The 23,301-nt window shown below is 40.6% G+C and overlaps 1 protein-coding gene across 1 annotated transcript in view; it reads right to left on the reverse strand.

The window, feature by feature from the left end:
• Window positions 1-23,301, reverse strand: part of LOC122550722 (rho GTPase-activating protein 20-like) — a 104,205-nt gene that overhangs the window by 29,366 nt on the left and 51,538 nt on the right. The window contains exons 4-9 of the mRNA XM_087988154.1: window positions 22,202-22,351; window positions 21,457-21,498; window positions 19,948-20,032; window positions 19,450-19,527; window positions 18,333-18,399; window positions 6,383-6,571 (exon numbers count right to left, since the gene is read on the reverse strand). Coding sequence (XP_087844280.1) covers window positions 6,383-6,571; window positions 18,333-18,399; window positions 19,450-19,527; window positions 19,948-20,032; window positions 21,457-21,498; window positions 22,202-22,351 — 611 coding nt within the window. The remainder of the gene's footprint in view (window positions 1-6,382; window positions 6,572-18,332; window positions 18,400-19,449; window positions 19,528-19,947; window positions 20,033-21,456; window positions 21,499-22,201; window positions 22,352-23,301) is intronic.

The raw sequence follows: 23,301 nt of genomic DNA on the forward strand, positions 1-23,301 counted from the left end.
ATAATACTCAATGCACATTAACATCTCAGCAACTAAGCATTAAGCTTTGTTAGATTTTCTATGAAGAATACTTTTATTACTGCAGGATGACATGGACGTGGGACTTGAATTTTGAAAGGTTTATGCTATTTAGGCAGGACAGCAAGTTAGAAAAAGGTGGAGGGGTGACTCTGTTGATTAAAGATACTGGGAGCACAACAGAGAGGATAACTAAATTCAAGAAACCAGGACTTAGAAACACTTTGGATAGAAATGAGAAATGATGAAGGCAAAAACTCTCTTTTGAGACTGGCATATAGACCATCAATTAATGACCATAAACAGGAAAGTGTAGCACAGAGAAAATAATGGAGTTTCACTGAGAGTACAGAGGGATTTTGATCTGCATATAGATTGGAAACATCAGGTGGACAAGGGAGCATAGGAATACATAGAATGTTTTCAGGATAATTTAGATAAGGTAACTAAATGTAATATCTCAAAATATTCAGATGACACAAAACTGGTTGGAAGGGTGAGCTATGAGGTGGACACAGAGATGTTGCAGTGAGATTTGGACAGGCTGAGTGAATGGGCAAATGCATGGCAGATACAGTATAATGTGGTTAAATGTGAGGTTATCCATTTTGGGAGCATAAATAGGAAGGCAGATTATTATTTGAATGAACATTACCCTCTCTCAATTTACAGTCAGAGGCCTGGGTATCATTTGCACAGGCTGCTGAAAGTAAATGTGCAGATGCAGTAGGCAGTAACAAATGCAAAATGTATCTTGGCTTTCATTGTAGGAGAATTCAATGAGAGGAACAAGGATTTCTTGCTATAATACAGGGAATCAGTGAGACCGCACCAGGAATACTGCATGCTGTCTTGATCTCCTTATGAGAGGTAGGATGCTATAGAGGGAACACAGCAGAAGTTTACAAAATTGATTCCTGGGACAGCAGGACTGATATATGATGGCACATTCAGTCTGTTACGATTGTAATTACTGGAGTTCAGAAGGAGGGGGATGGTGTGAGTGACTGTGGAAGTCTCAGAAACCTATAAAATTCTAACAAGACTAGACATATGTAGAAAAGATGCTTTCATCAGTGGGGAGATCAGAATACTGAGATGAGGAGAAATATCTTCAACCAGAGAATGGTGAGCCTGTGGAATTCATTACTGCAGAAGGTGGTTGAGGCTAAAACATGATGTTTTCTCAAGAAGCAGGTAGCTGGAGTTCTTGTGACATAAAATGATCAAGAAATATGGGGTGGGGAAGGCAGGATTTGGGTATTGAGCTTGATGATCAGCTTTACTTATACTATATGGTGGAATAGACTCGAGGACTCAAATGGCCTACTTCTATCTTCTACGTTTCTATGTAACTGACATTGAGGTCAAAGCTCAGAGCTATCAATCTGCTGGCTGCAGATGTATCTGTCCATGACACTATCAATGAGGATGGCCACTGCACTGGCCTTGTGGAGTGAAGTCCCATCTTTCGTTGAAAATACCTTACATTTTGCTATGTGGTACTATCACTGTGCTAAATGGGACAGACTTCAAAGAAACTGACAATTCAAGACTGGGCACCTGTGAGGCTCTGTGGATTAGCAGATCAACCTATGATTTCATGATCTGGCATATCCCCCACTCAACCATTACCAGCAAGCCAGGGGATCAATCCTGGTTCAATAAAGAGTGCAGAAGAGATGCCAGGAGCAGCACCAGGCATCCCTAAAAATAAGGTGTCAACCTAGTCAAGATACTAAACAGGGCTACGTGCATGCCAACCAGTAAAGGCAGAAAGTGATAGGACAGAGCTAGGCAATCCCACAACCAGCTAAATTCTGGTCAATAGTGGTGGATAATTTAACAATTCACTGGAAGAGGCAGCTTCACAAATATCCTCAAATGATTGGAAGTGCCAGCATCCCATTAGTGCCAAAGATAAAATTGAAGCATTTGCAACAATCTTCATCCAGAATGGCCAATTAGCTGATCCATCTCGATCTTCACCAGTAATCCCTAGAATCACAGATGCTAGTCTTCAGCTAGTTCAATTCATTCTACGCAATATCAAAATGCAGTTGAAGGCACTGGATACTACAAAGGCTAAGGGTCCTGAAAACATTCTGGAAATAGTACTGAAGACTTGTACTTCAGAACTTGCCACTCATCTAGCCAAGCTGCTCCAGTATAATTTCAATACTGGCATTTACCCAGCAATGTCAAAAATTGCCTAAGGTGTCCTGGACACACAAAGTTAAATCCAAACTGCCCAATTATCGCTCCATCAATCTACTCTCAATCATCAGTACAGTTTTGGGAGGTGTTATCAACAGTGCTATCAAGCAGCACCTGCTCAGCAATAACCTGCTCAGTGATGCCCAGTTTGGGTTCTGCCAGGGCCAATCAGCTCCTGTCCTCATAACAGCTTTGGTTCAAACACGGACAAAAGAATTGAATTCCAGAGGTGAGGTGAGAATGACAGCCCTTGACATCAAGGCCATAAATGTAGCCATCAAGAAGTACTCGCAAAAATGGAAATTAGAGGCAAACACTCTGCTAGTTGGGTCATACTTGGCAGATAGCAACGTGATTGTGATTGTTGGACGTCAGTCATCTCAGCTTCAGGACATCTCTGCAGGAGTTACTTAGGGTAGTGTCCCAGGCCCAAGTATCTTCACCTGTTCATCAATGACCCTCATGTTCGACTATGATTGCACAAGATTCACCACCATTTGTGATTCATCAGATACTGAAACTGTCCATGTTGGAATGCAACAGGATCCAGACAATATTCAGGCTTGGACTGTCAAGTGGCAAGTAACATTCATGCCATACAAATGCCAGGCAATGACCATCTCCAGTAACAGAAAATATAACCACAACTCTGAGATATTCAATGATGTCACCATCACAGAATCTGCAACTGTCAACATCCTGGAGGTCACCATTGACCAGAGACTAAACCAAACTCACCATATAAATATAATGGCTACAAAAGCCAATCAGAGGCTACAGCAAAAACAGTGGTGAGTAACTTGCCTCCTGACTTCCAAAACCTGTCCACCATCAACAAGGCACAAGTCAGGAGTATGACAGAATACTCCACAATTGCCTCCAACAACACTCAAGAAGCTTGACGAGATCCAGGACAAAGCAATTGGCTTGATTGGCATCAAATCCACAAGTATCAGCTCCTTCCAGCACCGATGCTCAGTAGCAGCAGTTTGTACTATCCACACAATATAGAAATTCACCAAAGATCCTGAGACAGAACCTTTCAAACCATGACCACTCCCATCCAGAAGGACAAGGCAGCAGATGCACAGCAACACCACTACTTGCTAGTTTCCCTCCAAGCCACTCATTATCCTGAATTGGAAATATATCACTGTTCCATCAGTATCACTGGGTCAAAAACCTGGAATTCCTTCATTAAATGTATTATGAGTTGGCCTACAACACACGGACTGCCACAGTTCAAGAAGGCATCTCACCTCCACCATCTCAAGGGCAACTAGGGACGTGCAATAAATGCTGCTGGCCAGCAAAGTCCATGTCCCACGAGTGAATTTTAAAAAAAAAATCAGTTCTTTAGAGCTGGATGGATGATGGTGAGGTCAGCCATAAACAAATGGTATGGGAATGTTAGGTGGAGCATGGATATGAAGGCTAATAGTGCACCATGGCTGTTGAATAAGTGATTTTAAGAAAGAGGGACAATCAATGCAACATTGATATATTGAACTAACTCATAGGAGGAAATGGCTGAGAGGATGGCTGAATTGGAGAGGGCAGGTTGTTTGCTGTAAGAAGGTAACAGAAAGAAGAGTAATATCTGGAAAAAATTGAGCCAATAATGTCAGTGGACATAGAACCAGGAGTGGTTAGGTAAGTAGGTATTTTAAGTTATAGCAAGTAGGTCCTGTGATTAAATTTATTTGGGAAGACTTATGGGAAGATGGGTAAGAAACTGTATAAGGGTGCAAGTCCCGGGCTAGAATAGGTGGGCAGATTGCCTGGACCTAGTGGGCAAGTAGATGGGACAGAGGCAGATTCAGGGATGAACTTGGTATTTGAGAGAAGTGTGGAGGAATTGGGGAGAGAGTTTACAAAGATGGTGGAGGATGAGAAAACAAAAGAAACCTGAACTTGTGACCAGTAGATTGCCACAAGGATCAGTGCTGGGTCCATTGCTTTTTGTCATTTATATAACTGACTTGGATATGAGCATAGGAGATGTCGTTAGTAAGTTTGCAGATGACACCAAAATTGGAGCTGTATTGGACAGTGAAGAAGGTTGCCTCAGATTATAATGGGATCTTGACCAGATGGGCCAATGGGCTGAGGAGTGATAGATGAAGTTTAATTTAGATAAATGCAAGGTGCTGCATTTTGGGAAAGCAAATCTTAGCAGGATTTATTCTTTTAATGGAAATGTACTGGGGAGTGTTGCTGAACAAAGAGTACTTGGAGTGCAGGTTCATAGTTCCTTGAAAGTAGAGTTGCAAGTAGATAAAATAGTGAAGAAGGTGTTTGGTATGCTTTCCTTTATTGGTCAGACCATTGAGTATAGGAGTTGGGATGCCATGTTGTGACTGTACAGGACTTTGGTTAGACCACTGTTGGAAGATTGCTCGCAATTCTGGTCTCCTTCCTATCGGAAGGATGTTGTGAAACTTGAAAGGGTTCAGAAAAGATTTACAATGATATTGCCAGGATTTGAGTTATAGTGAGAGGTTGAATAGGCTGGGCTGTTTTCCCTGGAGCATCGGAGACTTGGAGGTGACCTTATAGAGGTTTGTAAAATTATGAGGGGCATGGATAGGATAAATAAATAAAGTATTTTCCCAGGAATGGGGGAGTCCAGAACTAGAGGGCACAGGTTTAGGATGAGAGGGGAAAGATATAAAAGAGACCTAAGGGGCAATTTTTTCATGCAGAGGGTGGCGCATGTTTAGAATGAGCTGCCAGAGGATGTGGTGGAGGCTGGTACAATTGCAACATTTAAGAGGCATTTGGATGGGTATATGACTAGGAAGGGTTTGGAGGGATATGGGCCAAGTGTTGGCAAATGGGACTAGATTAGGTTGGAATATCTGGTCGGCATGGACATGTTGGACCGAAGGGTCTGTTTCCGTGCTGTACATCTCTATGACTCTACGACTCAAAAATTGTATTTAGGGTTATCTACAAGTAATGAATGAGTTTGAGGAAGAAAGGGAGGCTAACTTTCTTGTAGGCATCAAATTTAGAAAGCTATCTTCTAAATGCAGTTAGTCTAAGTCTATATTTTACATCAATAATAACTAAATACGGCAGATATTGGAAATCTGAAATCAGTCAGATCTGCTGAGTTTCTCCAACACTCTGTTTTTACTCTAAATCTTACATTGATTTGCCATTATATAATATTACAATAAGCATATTTTGATTAAAACATTTTCTTTTATTCTAACTTGACTGAATCCATGAGTAAATAATTTAATGAGCTCTAATGTAATGATGTAATAAGTGGTTAGTTTTATGTATACCCTTCACAATGATTTGAATTGAAAGCTCAAGGCAATTATTTGACATGTTTAATAACAAGTTACTCTCAACTCTACACAGAGTCTGCCATAGTGATGGTGAATTGTGACAAGGAAAGCCTCTGCTTTAGTCTGAACATTCACTTGACTCCACTTCTGCAAGTTCATTTTGAAATTAAATGGCTTATTAAATTCAAAGTGCTGACTTCCCGCATGCTCCCTCACCCCGATTTCTTCTGTGCATTTGTGCAGTTTCTGGTCTCCGGACATACTGTGGTTGACACCACAGTACCACAGTGACTGCCTTTCATGACTGAATATTCTTGTGTTGGAGAGGTAAACTGAGACACTGAGTTCACTGCACATTTTAAATAATTGCAAAAGGAGGATATGGCCATGCTGAAACTAATCCTGTTTTTTCTTTAAAACTCATTTATCATGACTTAAAAATTCAAGGGATTTTCAGAAGATATAATTTTATTTTCTGGATATAGAAAACTGCCTTTCAGTGAAGGTCACTTCCTGCTTGGCAGAACGCTACAAGTTTTTCAGCTGAATTTTCCACAAACCAAAAATTGGCCGAAATTTCTAAGGCAAGTTCTGATTTTACAGTTTCAGAACTGTAATATTTTTTCCTGTAATCCCAGGGTGAAAAATCTCAATAGTTTTTCCTTATTACAGAAAGAAAATTCTGAGTGTTTGCAATTCTATTAAAAACCACGTCCGTACAAAATCAACACATTCCCTCTATAACATTCACATCATCTACCTGGAATTTGAAACTCAGTTTTACAAACCAATAGACATAATTTAAAAATCTGTGCTTATTTTCATCAGCTGGGAGAAATACTCACCGGCCATCTGCTGGCATGATGCCAAGCGACTTGGCTTTAAGATGAACTGACACTGCATCTCCACAGGCAACTGCTCAATGATGAAGGGCCCCTGGAAATCTAGAGGGTAGAGTGAGTCTTTGGATGATTGTGTCTGTGCAGCTGCATTTTGAATGTGACTCATTTTAATGCTGAAAGGATATTCATGCCCTGTTGAGAAAAATCGAAAGCCATTTTCAAGGTTTAAATCCATAGTAATGCTCCAGTAAAGTAATTCATCCCTACATCATTTGGTAGCCACTTACTTTTATAGATTTCTGTCGTGTTTCAGTTATTGCCAAATACCAGTCTTGAAATTGTTTGAAATATCTGTACTACATCTTGTGTAATTCTTAAAACTACATTGTTACTTATCCCCACTTTAGCTTGCATTGAATTTTTCCTTCCATATTCAAATTAGTTTAAATGGTTATGATAGGATCAAGAGTGATGTCCTTAAGTAAAATATCATGTTAGCAGAAAATAGAGAAATTAGTTCTCAGAGTTAAACAAGACCAATCTAAGGACCACAAGTTAGTTATTATCACCTTTTACTGTGCACAATAAATCTGAATAAGTAAAAGGCGATAATAACTACACAGTAAAATAAATCTACCAGGATTGACATGACTTTTCAGAGTTTGGAGAAAAACAGACAGATTTTGTCTGTAGACAATTGTCTCTGTCACACTCATATCAAAGTCTGTTCCACTGGAGCTTTAGATTGCTAGGTATTTGTTAGATATACATAGCATTTGCACTGACCATCTGTTTATCAGCAGCTTTGGGTGTGGTTTTATAGGGAGGTCAAGGCGATGAAGAACTAGGTCTGTTGAGACCATGACAAAAAAAAATGACAATGATCTTAAGCACAAGGGTATCAGGAAATATCAAGTACTTTACCTACCCAAACAATGCATAATAACATGCCTGTCTCAGTACAATGTTTTGAATATAATGATGATTTGGAGGTGCTGGTATTGGACTGGGGGTGTACAAAGTTAAAAAGTTACACAATGCCAAGTTATAGTCCAATAGGTTTATTTGGAAGCACTAGCTTTCTGAGCGCTGCTCCTTTATCACCTGATGGAGCAGCACTCCAAAAGCTCGTGTTTCCAAATAAACCTGTTGGACTATAACCTGGTGCTGTGTGATTTTTAACTTAAATTAACTTCATTATCTATTGCTAATACTATTTACAAGCCACGATAACATGCCTGTATCCAATGGTGTAAAAGAAACTCTATCCTATGAATACTTCATTAAAATGCTTCAGTTGAAGATGTTTGCAGATTGGGAGACCCTCTGCAATAAATATTTTATACCTTCATGGGTTTTTGTCAAAAAAAAATTCAGAGAGTTGCTATTGATTCTTGGAGAAATCTGGCTATTTGATGCACAATCATTCTTTGATCGGAGTTCAATTTATTTTTCCTTTAAAAAAATGGTTGTCGGTTGTTGTTACTCCTTGAACAGGATTTTTAAAATTCTCTCATGGAGTGTGAGCTTTGCTGGCAAGGCCAGCATTTGTTCTCTGTCCCTAATTGCCCCAATCATAAGATCATAACAAGTAGGAAGAGGAGTTGGCCATTTGGCCCCTTGAGCCTGCTCCACCATTCAGTAGGATTACGGCTGATCCTACAGTCCTCAAACCCACTTTCTTGCTTTTCCACATTAACCTCAATTGCCCTCCCAATCAAGAATCACAACCTTAAATATACACAAGGACTCTGCCCCCCACAACTCTCTGTGGCAAGGAGTTCCAAAGACTCGGAATCTTCTGAGTAAAGAAATGCTTTCTCATCTCAGCCTCAAATTGATGCCCCAGTCATTATTTCTGCAGAACACTGTCTCTCTTCAACTTAGTCTTGCCCTCCTCCTTCATTAGAAATAACCCTTTGCTAACATTAATTGTCAAAAGATTGCGGAGCCTTTCCTCTTGCATCTACCTTTCAGCCTTTGCTACTGATGTCAGCAAATTATCCAGTCACATTTTAAGCAGTGACGGCGCGATCAGTTTATTTTAGCAAATTATTCAAGTCAGTGCCGTTCAAATATATTGAATGGGTAACAAAAAGTCAAATACTTTTTATACAGTCAAATAGAATTTAAGAATCTGCTCTGCATACATTTGCTTAAATCCTTGCTTTTCAGAAAATTATTTTTCCCTCAAGGGAATGATTTTTTTGGTAACCTCCACCATTTTCTTGCTTGTTAAACTAATTACAAAGAATACAATACTTGTTGCATTTATACTAATCACTTTCTTAAATTATGTCATAGTTACTAAATTTAGTTCAAAAAGCAATAAGTTTCACAAGAACATATGGACACACTTAGCATTTCAGCCCCAGTCAGCTATACTGAATAATCTCCTTATATAATCAATACCACAAGACATTCAAAGTTTCTATTGCAGAGTCTCACCTGATCCAGGTCATTGATGATTCTTAATTAACTTGACTGATATCCAACTTTAGGAAGTGTAGCTTGATACAATACTCTATCATTCAAGAACATCAGATTCAACTGTGAGGAATTTGCCTTCTCTGTGTTTTATTATGCTTTACTGCGCTGTACAAAATATTTTCCATGTTATCAGTTTGATCTTCTGGAGTATGAATTTAGTCTTATTGCTTTCAGTTTTGGCATTGCATATTAAGTTAACCTTTCCAACATTCAATCATTTCCTCCTGTATCTTGCACATCATCTCATTGTGATTTAATTTCAGTTTTTGATAGCACTTTGCTGGTTTCCTTTGAGATGCAATTTTTTTATTAAGATCCAAAAACTCCCCCAAGATTCATGAGTCATTTTCTAATACCTTTGAACACAATAACCTCTTTAGAAGATTTCTTCATGAACTGGTTGTCAACTATAGCAGCTACAACCTTGCCTTATACAAATGTCAGAAAGTCAAGTTTCAATTTCTAGTGTCTGTTTTTCTTGTTGAGATTTAAAACTTTTCCAGGTACAGTCAGTTTTGTTATACCCAACTTCACAGATAAAAAGAGATAAAGGAGTTTACTTAGTCAAGGTTTATGATCAGAATCAGTGTGATGTCCAACACAGAGAGCCCAAAATTACTTTTACCTTAGCCATTAAATATATTTTTTGGTGCTGAAGCAGTTAACTACAAATATTTAGCTCATTCTTTTACTTCAGTCATTCATGGTGCTATGAGGAATTTTCCAAAGACTAGCATCCAACCTATTTTAATTCTTGGTCCAAGTATTCAGTTCTTATTCCAAAAGATTTCAAGCTGACGTAATTTGAGATTTCAGATTTTAAGAAAGATTGGCCAAGTCAATCTAGATAAATTGCTCCCATTGAGCAAGAGGTTAAAAGAAAAACTGGAGAACGTTATTCCAAACACCAGCAAATAGGCAGCAATGGAGAATGTAGACTCAACCTGTTTACATAAAGGGTTTGAAGTTAACTTAGATCACTGATGTTAACAAAGCAATTGCAGCCTGAAACTGTGGTAGGTAACCTTCCCAATCCTGTAAATGGCTTCTATTAATTAAGAAAGGACTCTACTGCTGGGAAATGCAGTTTACAGAGATAGGACGGTGGGGGGGCAGTGTTTGGGTGAGAGACTCTTCAGAGTCTCAGTGTGGTCTCGATGGGTTGAATGGCCTGCTTCCAGACTTGAGGGATTCTACAAATATTTTTCATGACATAAAATAACAAAGATCTATTATGATATCCTGGATGTATTGACTTCTTGTTTGACTTCCAGTCAGCTCAGTGTCTAGCTGGGAAAACTGACCTACCGGACCTAAATTCCCATCTTGGACAAAGTTCAGCCATTCTCTTCTTTATTTTTCAGGTCAGCCAGGGCTTTTAATATTGATCCCTAAGAAGTGGAATCGCATTAGTCAATTCTGACAACTGTTATATAAGGTTCTGAAGGGTTTAATGATGCAGGCTGCATGAGGCTACCTCAATTTGATGACATCATGCAGTTCTCAAAATCTTGATGGGATCAGACATGTCATCCCTGACTCCTGACAGACATAATTAATAAGACTAACTAGCTAATGTAACTTGCACCTATTACCATCAGGCATTTAAGTATACCTTAGTCTTAAGACAAATGTTTCTTGTTGTTACGACTCAGAACTGGAACATTCTCTACCACCAAATAGGACCTTAGATGCAATATAGAAAGGAGGGTCTCCTCTGAGCCTGAAGGCCTGGTTTTAAGTCATACCTGCTCCAGAAGTGTGTCATAACATCTCTGAACAGATAGATGTAAAATATCTATAATTATCCTATATTCCCTGCATTTATGGAAGGTCAGTTAGTTCAGTTGGTTGATTAATAGAACATAGAACATTGAACAGTACAGCAGAGGAATGGGCCTTTCAGCTTGTGCTGAACATGATGCCAGATTAAACTAATCCCTTCTGCCTGCCCTTGTTTCATATCCCTCCATTCCTGGCATATTCATGTGTTTATCTAAAAGTCTCTTAAACCCCCTATCATATCTGCCTCCACCACCACCCCGGCACTGTGCTCCATACTCCTACCTCTGTGTATAAAACTTGCCCATCACGTCTCCTTTGAACTTACCCCCCTCACCTAAAATGCATGCCCCACAGTTTTAGACATTTCAACTCTGCGAAAAAGATTCTGACCATCAGCCCTATGTGTGCATCTCATAGTTGTAAAGACTTTTTATCAAATCTCCCCTCAGCCTCTGTCGCTCCAGAGAAAACAATCTGAGAATTTCTAGACTGTCCTTATCATTCACACCCTCTAATTCAGACAGCATCATGGTAAGTCTCTTCTGCACCCTCTCCACAGTCTCCACATCCTTCTTATAATGTGGTGACCAGAACTGAACACAATACTCCAAGTGTGGCCTAACCAAAGTCTTGTAAAGCTGCAACATGACATCCTGACTCTTGTATTCAATTCCCTGCCCAATAGAGGCAAGCATGTCAAATGCCTTCTTCGCCACCTATTGACTTTTGTGGCCACTTTCAGGGAGCTATGGACTTGAATCTCAAGATCCCTCTGTACATGATGCAGAGTAATACCAACAGTGTAGTGCAGGTCCAATTCCTAAACCAGTTTGAATTTCCCAGAAGGTCCCATGTCTTCTCATCCGTGTCCCTCTCCTGAGGCATGAAGACCCTCAGGTTAAAACCTTACCACCACTTGTCTCTCTCTAACAAGAAAGCAGCCCTAAGGGCTCTTGTAGTGCAGTGATTGTGTCTCTACCTCTGAGCCAGGAGGCCTAGGTCATCAATGTGGACTTCAACAGCTTCCTCATTTCCCCTTCCCCCACCTCATCCTAGTTTCAAACTTCCAGCTCCTCACTGTCCCCTTGACCTGTCCGGACTTGTCCGACCTGCCTAGCTCCTTTTACACCTACCCACTCCACCCTCTCCTCCCTGACCTATCACCTTCATACTCACCTATTGTACTCTATGCTACTTTCTCCCCACCCCCACCCTCCTCTAGCTTATCTCTCCATGTTTCAGGCTCTCTGCCTGTATTCCTGATGAAGGGCTTTTGCCCAAAACGTCGATTTTGCTGCTCGTCGGATGCTGCCTGAATTGCTGTGCTCTTCCAGCACCACTGATCCAGAATCTGGTTTCCAGCATCTGCAGTCATTGTTTTTACCTCGTTGATTTTAACCCTACTGCGAATCCTCTTGCAAGGATGCCTGCCTTGAAGAAGTTTTCCTCCTCTCTCTACAAGATTCTCAGGGGGTCCCTCTCCCACTGCAACCCCCAGGTCATCTCCTCTGCCCTGAAGCTCTTCAACCATGTCGTGAAACAAACTGGGTACCACAGCCACATTTGCTTCCTCAGTGCCTGCCTCCATAACCAACTCATCCCACACGGACTCCGGACCACCTTTAAATCAGCAGAGTTCGGACCCGAACAGGACAAACAGTACAGACTACAGATTCAAAAACACCAGCAACAGTTCTCCTTCAAGATCCTCCGCTCCACGCTTGCAGCAATGCGCCAGCACCTAACCTCTCTACAGTCTGCCCTGCCTCAGCTGAGGGTCACACTCTCTCAGAATTGCAAAGGACCCACTCTGTACTACATCCTCAGGATAATCCATACTCTCAACAAACAGTATTTCAATTCCATCTCAAACATCAAAAACTGTAAGTACATCAAACTTTTATCCACCCACCTCCATAACCAGCGCTCCTCAAACATTCCAGAAGATTTCCCTGGCCTCGGAAATGACATTAGCCATGCGGCTGATGCAGCTACCACCCCCACGCTGATTGATGATGTCACTTCTGCCCCCATCATAGCCACTTCCGCCCCTCACATCATCGCCGATGCCACATGCTCAGTGACCTCCGCCACCCCTACTGCCGTGTCTGCCACCACTTCCGACCCCACCAGCGCCACTCACCTGCATTCTGCTGACACGCCCCCCACAGACCCCACTGTCACTATCCCCACCCCCCAGAACCCCAAGGGGAACACTACCCCTGCTCATGCCTCCACCCCCATTCCCCCCACCATCACACCCACTCCAGGTACTGGCTCCATCCCCACTCCCAGCTCCACACTCACACCAGATCCAAGCTCCCAGCCCTGCCGAGTTTTCACCATCCCTCCAGACCTCCCACTCACTGAGGACGAACGATCAGTCCTCAGCAAAGGACTCACCTTCATCCCCCTCCGTCCAAGCATCAATGAATTTAATACACGCCATGACATCGAACACTTCTTCCATCGCCTCCGCCTCCGAGCTTACTTTCACAATCAGGACTCCCGCCCACCTTCCGAGGACCCCTTTGCCCACCTCCAACACACTGCATCCACCTGGACACCCCGCGCTGGCCTATTACCTGCCCTCGACCTCTTCATTTCCAACTGCCGCTGGGACATTAACCACCTCAACCTGTCGACCCCCCTCCCCCACTCCAACCTCTCACCCTCACAACGCGCAGCCCTCCAATCCCTCTGCTCTAATCCCAACCTCACCATTAAGCCAGCGGATAAAGGGGGTGCAGTGGTAGTCTGGCGCACTGACCTCTACACCGCTGAAGCCAAACGCCAACTCAAGGACACCTCTTCCTACTGCCCCCTCGACCATGATCCCACCCCCCATCACCAAACCATCATCTCCCAGACCATACAGAACCTCATCACCTCAGGAGATCTCCCACCCACAGCTTCCAACCTCATAGTCCGGGAACCCCGCACTGCCCGGTTCTACCTCCTTCCCAAGATCCACAAGCCTGACCACCCTGGCCGACCCATTGTCTCAGCATGCTCCTGCCCCACTGAACTCATCTCTACCTACCTCGACACTGTCCTATCCCCCCTAGTCCAGGAACTCCCCACATATGTTTGAGACAGCACCCATGCCCTCCATCTCCTCCAAGACTTCCGTTTCCCCGGCCCCCAACGCCTCATCTTCACCATGGATATCCAATCCCTCTACACCTCCAAATGCCATGACCAGGGCCTCCAAGCCCTCCGTTTTTTCCTCTCCAGACGTCCCCAACAGTATCCTTCCACCGACACTCTCATTCATTTGGCCAAACTGGTCCTCACCCTTAACAATTTCTCCTTTGAATCCTCCCACTTCCTCCAGACCAAAGGGGTAGCCATGGGCACACATATGGACCCCAGCTGTGCCTGTCTCTTTATTGGCCTGGAGGAAGAACGCCTCATCTTCCGCCTCGGAACACTTCAACCCCAGGGCATCAATGTGGACTTCAACAGCTTCCTCATTTCCCCTTCCCCCACCTCATCCTAGTTTCAAACTTCCAGCTCCACACTGTCCCCTTGACCTGTCCGGACTTGTCCAACCTGCCTAGCTCCTTTTCCACCTATCCACTCCACCTTCTCCTCCCTGACCTATCACCTTCATCTCCTCCCCCACTCACCTATTGTACTCTATGCTACTTTCTCCCCACCCCCACCCTCCTCTAGCTTATCTCTCCACGCTTCAGGCTCTCTGCCTTTATTCCTGATGAAGGGCTTTTGCCCGAAACGTCGATTTTGCTGCTCGTCGGATGCTGCCTGAATTGCTGTGCTCTTCCAGCACCACTGATCCAGGCCGAGGTTCAAGCTCCACTTGCTCTGGAAGTGTGGAGTAACATCTCTGAACAGGGTGATTAGAAAATACCCAGAAACAAGTACTTGCTCCACCATGGGCTGTTTAAGAAGGAAGAGTAGAAAGGAGGATTGATTGGATTAATGTTATTTTTGATTTGATAAGTTTTGATTCTATTTCTGTGAGTCTGTTAACCACTTGATTTTGTTTCTGTCAGAGGCCCACGAGGGGCTGTCTAACCTGCTAAAGTTTGACATTTTAAAAGTAGAAAGGAGGATTTGCTTCACTGGGGACTGTCAGCCTGTGAAAGCTTATTTTCAAGAAAGGAGGCTTGATGACAGCACTCTACCTTGACCATCGGCTAGTAGTGGTTGGTTCCACAACACACAGTTGTAACTGGTCCTGCTGAGCTCAAATAGATTGCACCATCTTAACTAGAGTAAGTGTGAACAATCACCATACTGTTTAAATGAAATTGCTATGTCTAAAGCATATCGGTTTGGACACCCTCTCTGAGTTATAATTCATGTGTACAAGCCTGCTATCTCATGAATTTAGCTCCTTGAGGACTATGTTCAGTCAATAACAACTCACAATCACGACCACAAATTCTCAACTTTCCTGACACTCCCCTACCCAGTAATATCATTAAAAATTCTGAAATGTAATAAAGGAATAACGATACAAGTAGTTTCCAATTTCTTGGCACCTTTGCCAAAACAGCCTTCCTTCAGTGTAATTACTTATCCATCTAGATCTGTGGAATGAATTTGATAATTTATGGAATAAGAACATACAATATTAAATACAGGGATGCATGTGTATTTCACTGTGGCCAAAGCTGCTGTAAATCTGCTGGCCAACTATATCAAACACATTAATCATGCTGTGAGAAAATTAGACACAATGAATGACATTTATTTTCAAATCTGCTTGATTATGTTTATAGTGTTGATGGTTCTTTCTTAACATTTTCAGCAAACAAAAATATTGCAGAACAGAGAAAATCTGCTGAACTTGCTGACACTTAGGAACGGATAAAGCAGAGCTGGAATACATCATTAAGCTCCTTGGATGCCGCCTGACCTGCTCTGGTTTTCCAGCATCACACTCTCAATACATCATTAAGCCCTTGTGCCTGCTCCACTGTTCAATAAGATCATAGCTAATCTGATTATAATTTTAAATCCACATGCCTACCTACACCAGTTCACCTTTCATTCCCTTGCTTAACAAGAATCTATCTATTTCTGCCTTAAAAATATTCCAGCATTCTGATTCCACCATCTTTTCAGGAGTTGCAAAGACTCATGACCCCCTAAGAAAAGTTTACCTCATCCCCCGATTTTTAAAGTGTGACCTCTGGTTCCAGTTTCCTCTCTAACCTATCCTGTGCAGACCCCTCAGGATTATATATGTTTCTGTCAAGTTGCTTCCTGCTCTTCTAAACTCCAGCGGATACCAGAGTAGTCTGTCGACCTTTTTTCATAAGCCAACCTGCTCATTCTAGATATTAGTCTAGTACAAAAGCAATAACTGCTGGAGAAATGCAGCAGGTCTAGCAGCATCTGTGGAGAGAAAGCATAGTTCATGTTGAGTGTAGTGACCCTTCTTCAGAATGGAATCTAATAAACCATTTCTGAACTGCCTCCAATGCATTTACATCCTTTCTCAAATAAGTTGACAGATACTGTGCAATCTCTGATGTGATCTCCAAACATCCTGCATACTTGAAGCATAATCTCACTACTTTTGAATTCAATCCCCTTCCTAGTAAATAGTAACATTCTATTAGTTTTCTCAATTACTTGTTGTACCTGCAGACTTTGTGATTCATGAGAACACCCAGATTCCTTGCACCTCAGAGCTCTGTAATCTCACCGTTTAGATAATACACTTACTTTGTATTCTTACTGCCAAAATGGATAAATTTACATTTTCCCACATCTTTGCCCATTCACTTAACCTATTAATATCTTTTAGTAACCCCCTTGTGTCCTCTTCACAGTTTAGTTGCTTACCTATCTTTGTCTTATCAGCAAATTTGGCAATTATACCTCCTTCCCCAGACTCTTGGCCACTGTGGTAGTGTTCCTACTTCTGAACAGAGGGGTTCAGCTTTAAATCTCACCTGCTCCATAGGTGTCATAACATTTTTGAACAGGTTGATTAAAAATATCTCCCTTCCATCCAAATCATTTATATAAATTATAAACAACACTAACATGTGTCATACCACTTACTGCATCTTGCCAACCTGAAGAAGACCCATTTACACCTACTAACTTCTTTCTGTTAACCTGCTAATCTTCTATCCATGACAATATGCAAATCCCTATACTATGAGCTTTCACTTTCCACAATAACCTTTGATGTGGCATTTCATCAAATGCCTTTTACAAATCTATGTATAATACATCTACTGATTCCCCTTTATCCATAGCATGTGCTACCTTCTCAAAAGAACTCCAACAGATTGGTCAAACATGACTGTCCTTTCACAAAACCATGTTGACTGATTATCTTGAACTCATCCAAGTGCCTTGCTTTAATGTCTTTAATAATAGCTACAAACATTTTCCCTGTGATAGATGATAAAACATGTCCTTTCTGCATCCCTCCTTTTTTGAATAGAAGAGTTAAATTTGCTATCTTCCAATGTTCTTTGATACTCAAGGCTGCAACTGTTGTAATCATTGAATTTATCCTTAACCTTTTGGCTTTGCAAATTAGGACTTTATCGTTATAAACAATTTACTCAGGTCCACTTTAAAGAATACTTCAAATGTTTTCCCCAGGTCAAAAATCTCGCTGACGCAAATGAATGAGTGCATATAAAGCTACCCTAAATGAAATCCAAAAATGTAATTCACAGACAAAAGTCCTTCTTCCTGCTCAACAGCTCCCAAAGGGAGGTGCCCTATCTAGTGAGGGACTAAGTCATACACTGCAGAGTCACTGTTCTACTACAGGAAAAAAACATAGACACAGCTACCTGGTGGAGTAAGCACAGAAATTGTTTCCATGGCTTTTCTCCCAGACTTACCATATAAGCAGCGGAGGACAGCAGACCAATGCAAATTGGCTTCTGATTTCCAAGTACAAAATAAGACAACAAGAAATGCAACATCACCTAGGCTTCATATGCATTAGATTCCATTTTGGTCCTTAAAATGGTGTGACTGATTGGAATTTTGTGTAACTTTTATGAATTTAAATAGAGCTGAAAATGTGTTGCTGGAAAAGCGCAGCAAGTCAGGTAGCATCCAAGGAACAGGAGAATCGACGTTTCGGGCATATGCCCTTCTTCAGGAACATTCCTGAAAAAGGGCTTATGCCCGAAACGTCGATTCTCCTGTTCCTTGGATGCTGCCTGACCGGCCAGCTTTTCCACGCAACACATTTTCAGCTCTGATCTCCAGCATCTGCAGTCCTCACTTTCTCCTCGATGAATTTAAACAGAGGCAAGTTAAAGATCAATTAAAATTAATAATTGACTAGTATATTGAGAATTATTTGGTAATGAACTGCTTTCTTAGAATATACACCCTTATGGAAATTGTTTCATAGTTCCAGGCTAATTTTACTTTTAAGTCATCATAATATTTATTTCTTCCATGTAATATTATTGTACCAGATATTATTATCCAGTTTGTTTAGATAGAGAGCCAGATAGCGGCAGAGACTTCATAAAAGAGCACTCTCTCCTGTGCATTCACATCCTTGCTAAAGTGGATACTCAGAATTGTACACAATACTCCAGTTGAGATCTAATGTACTTTATCCAAGTTCAGCATAACATTCTTCCTCCAATGCTGTGTGCTGTTGGACAGCAATAAATCAATTAAACAATCAATTGAGCTTTCCGAAACTTACCAATAAGAGGATAAGGGGCATCTTCTTTGCCAGAGATGACCCAAAGTTGATAATCTTTAGGATTGCCCTACAAAACAAAGTAAAAGCCATTATGAGATTACTTCGGGAAAGATGGCAGCGATGGAGATCAGTGAAAGATAAAACCGATAAAATGTTAATATTTCCATTCATCACAATATAATTTTGTAAAAACAACAATTGAAAAAAACAAGTTGACTGAGAATATTTGGTGTAATTTTGAACTTAGACAATAGAGTAAATTGGAGAATATTGAATTGATACTCAAATTGCATCTCTTCTAATTTTTATTTTGATTGAAGTCAATGGGAATGAAAATCGGGTGAGATTTTTAAAGAGAAAGTCATCCAATATTGGCTGTGTTTGCACCCAAGTGAAAATTAAGCCCATGCTGTATTGATAAGATTACTGGAAATCAATGGAAAAATGGAGGGCCCTACTAATAGTTCCAAAAATTAGTTAACTGGTTCTTAAAATTGAAAATATTAGGGTTAGTAAATTTAGTCTAAGCATAGATGTGAGTTATACTCATCAGGTGTCAGAGGTGGCACATTCCAAGTTAAATCATTTTCAGTGCTCAACTATTGAAATGTAAAGGATGTTGAAGAAGTATCGATGTTATGGTCTTATCAAGCTAAAATTTAGTCACCCAAAAGCACCATGTGTAAGCATAATATTGATGTTACTCTGCTCTTAAAAGTTCTCAAAGCTTCAGTAATGCTATTATTCAATTCTGGGTCTACAGTGACACTTTTCATCTTGTCATAAATTTATAACCCGAGAATTTGTTCTGCATGGAAAACTATTTGACCGTCTGAAATCTCAAATTAAATTTAGGATATATTTTGATTTACAATTCTTTGTTAATGAAGTTTTGAAATTTAAGGGCATCATTTATACAATGGTCATATATATTCATATGGTTAATCTAAAATAATTGAATCCTGATGTGACTTTGGAGAACTTCTAACAGATTTCAAATGTTCCAAAGAGCAAGGTAACTATAAATAGCTTGAAGAATTAATTAGGCCATAAAGTTGAAAATATTAAAATGTAGCAAACTTAGTCTAAAAATAGGTGCAATTTGTTATTGACTTACTGTAATGCCAAACTGATGAAGTGTCATGGTAACAACATCATATGCTGTATCTGTATTGTTCACAGTCAAGACCTTTGACTAAAAGATAGGCAAAAACTTATTAAAAATGCAATTTGAATCTACATTGATTGCTCCAATAAAAGGGCAGTGAACTCTTTACTCTTGCCAAGTGATTTTTGTACATATCTCAAATTGTGTTTATGGCCCCAGTTAAACTTATGGGGGTATTTGGTCCTGAATATGAACTTGGAAACGTTCTGACAGGACGGCTTCTCAGTTAGCTGCTATAGGCGGTGACTCATATCAAGAAACTTCTTTAAAATCAACTTTTTCAGATATACAGGGATGATTTTTTACTCCCAGGCAGATTCAAACAGATTACTCTTAGAAGAGTAACTCTCGTTCAGACATGATGTAAATTTATTTGATAAGATTAAAACTGAAATATTAATAATGTTGGCCTATTGACAAATTCAATTATGGGAACATGTTACTTACATATATACAGCTCCCAACATTTCTGGTAACGATCTTCAAAGGAATACTTTTAGGATATTCTTTTTCTTTCTCTTCTTTAATGCAACTGAAAATAACAAGGTGAGGGAGGGAGGAAGACAAGTCATACTCAAGAATTCTGCATTTGAGACACAGTGTGCCGCTGTTTAACATTACACTGTGTCACGTTAATTTTCTCAAACATTAACTCATTAATGAGGCCTCTATTCTCACTTAGCATTATCAGTTTCATTTTAAAGTCCCTTCTTGCTGGTCTGATATAAAGCTGTGAGATTTGATTGGTGCAATAGTGGAGTATATCCCCTGTTCTCTAACCTCCCTGCTCTGATGAAGAGTCATCTAGACTGGAAACATTAGCTTGTTCTCTCTCCATGGATGCTGCTAGACCAGCTGTGATCTCCAGCATTTGTTGCTTCCAACATCTGCAGTAATTTGTTCCACCCTACAGCTTGCAATGACTGCTGCTCCATGACCTACTGTCCTGCTGTCAACATTCTATTTGCAGCCTCTGTCACTCCCTTGACTCACCTTTTCACCAAATCTTCCATTCCCACTCATGAACATGTGTCCTCATTCAAGGTCAAGATGCAATTTGAAGCCAAAGCGTGTGTTTGTGAAAACACAAATTCCAATTGTGCAAAAGGACTGAGTTGGGGACTGCTATAAACAGCATGAACACCCTAACTCTGAGCCTGCCCTCCCTCCCAATTTTTCAAAATGGTGTATTCCTTCCCAATCATCATTCGGAGCTTTCTGACCACTCATGCTGGTGAGTACACACTCAGTGCCCAGCTGTGGGTTCCTGCCACTTGGTTATGTTCATGTTCCCCAACTGGGCTGTCCATTTGACCAGCTTCAGGTGGAAACCCTGTATCAGATTATTTAAACAAGGCCCTGTTTTCAAGATCAGCAGAACCTCTATGTCTCTGATCTTTCTACTCAAATCCTCCACCCTTTCCCAGTAATGTCACAATAAGTTAACTAGACCAACCAGAAAAGCAACTTTAGAACAGACACAATGGTTTGTAACGTATGTATTTAAATTTATTCTCACACTTCCTCTCCCTCCATGCATTAATTTTTCTGTGAGGCATTTTGAACTCTGAGCCAGTTGGAATGTCGATTGATTAAACTGATTTAATATGGTTCCTTCAGGCTCCTATATCACCTTCCAAAGTTGACTATAACCATGCAACCCTGGGAATAATTGTAGTTTTAAATTAATTTACTAGCTTGCCTTATCAATTCCTGAAGAAGGGCTTATGCCCGAAACGTCGATTCTCCTGTTCCCTGGATGCTGCCTGACCTGCTGCGCTGTTCTAGCAACACATTTTCAGCTCTGATCTCCAGCATCTGCAGACCTCACTTTCTCCTTTACTTAGATCAAAACCCATTTCTTTATTTCACAATTTTATTTGTTTGCCCTTAAAGTCTTACAATTCTATCACAGTGCTAAAACCGTAAATAATTTTTAAAATTCTGTGGTTCTACCTGTAGAGACAAGATAGCCATTTCTCTTTCTGTTCTGGTGAGCTGTAACAAAGAAAAAATCCATTAAACTTCAAAGAGAGACTAAGCCATGCTGGTGTAGAAAATGTTTCACAAAGACTCTCCCCAACTAGACTACATGATTCAATTATCAGATTAGTGCATTTTGAATTTGGGATATTACTCTGCAAACATTTCTTGCAATAGTCTATTTGGCTGAATAAAATATGGACAAAAGGAATTTTATATTTTACTCCCTTTAGAACATTTTATCTCAGATTACCAATTTAAACTAAAACATTTTTCAAGTAATTGCCTAAATTGATCTCTCTGTTCTGTCCTATGTATATAAGTATGATGTAAATTTTAAGTTATGCTGTACATCTCTGAGCACATATACACTATTGTTTATACACTTTGAAAAATACCATCCTTAACTGACCTGTACGTTTTCCACTTCTGAATCTACTCAGCTGATTATTGATTTGAAGTTGGTGGATTGATATGTTGATTGATTTCACAGTTAGATGATACTTAATAGCTTCAACTAAAATACTGTCTGCTGGTGACCTAGTTTACATCTGTGGGATGGTACTATGATCATGAGTAGGATAGACAAATCCTTGGCACTTGTAGACCTATTAATAAAAAGTGACCGACACAAAATAAAACTACTACTGAGGATTGTTGCTGAAATTATTGCCGTTGTTTTGATCAGTCACTTTAGATCCTAGAACTATATAACTACCTGAAAGTAGCCACGCAATTAGTTGTGGGCCAACCCATCACAAAGGAAAGTTCAGGATTTGTGGTCCCTTCACACACTTCATCCATGCAGGATGCCATCCAGACTTCACAAACTTTGACCTGTTTTTTCAGCTTGAAATGGGATGCAGACCTGGAGATGAAAATAATGGTAGGAATTATTTCAAATGTTCGTTCTTAGAGAAAAAAAATGCCAAAGAACTGTGGATGCTGGAAATCAGAAGCAAAAACAGAAATTGCTGGAAAAGCTCAGCAGGTGTGGGCGCATCTGTGCAGAGAAAACAGAATTAAGGTTTTCGGGTCTGTTCTGAAGAAGGGCCACTGGACCCAAAATGATAATTCCGTTTCCTCTGCACAGATGCTGCCACAATTGCTGAGTTTTCCCGACAATTTTTGTTTTTGATTCATCCTTATAACATCATTGTTTGTATCCAAGAGTGTGGCACTGGCAAAGCACAGTGGGTCAGGCAGCATCTGAGGAGCAACTTTTCAGGCAAAAGCCCTTCATCAGGACCATCATTGTATGTATAGCAGGCAACAGTAAATCCACCCATCCCTTACGTTAAATATGAGGTATGACTGTCCTTTTTGCAATTTGCTGAGCTTTATTTTCTCAGAATCACATTCACTTTTCCATCTTTTTTAATAAAAATGGAAGCATCAGGTGAGTGTGTATGGCCTGTTGTCAGATCGCTGACAAGATCTTAATCAGAATTTTTTTAATAACGGTTCTGAATTAAAATTTCATCTTTTTACCTTACTATACTATATTGGCCTTTCCCTTATTTATAACTTACTGTAGGTGACAGTTATTTGCGCATTAGTAGGGTGACAGTTATTTGCGTGCACACATGTTACCGGGGTAAGTTATTTGTGTGTGTGTGCATGTGTGCATACATTACTGGGGTGACAGCTATTTGTGTGTATGCGTGCGTGCATTACTGGGGTGACAGTTATCTATGATGACAGTTATCTGTGCATGTGCGTGCACATTTACTGGGGTGACAGTAATTTATGTGTTTTATTGGGGTGACAATTATTTGTGTGCATTACTGGGCTGACCATTATTTGTGTGTGCAGTGG

Source organism: Chiloscyllium plagiosum, unplaced genomic scaffold (assembly GCF_037043375.1).
Source record: "Chiloscyllium plagiosum isolate Xiang-an unplaced genomic scaffold, Cpla_swu_hap1 HiC_scaffold_6, whole genome shotgun sequence".
NCBI classification, from domain to species: Eukaryota; Metazoa; Chordata; class Chondrichthyes; order Orectolobiformes; family Hemiscylliidae; genus Chiloscyllium; species Chiloscyllium plagiosum.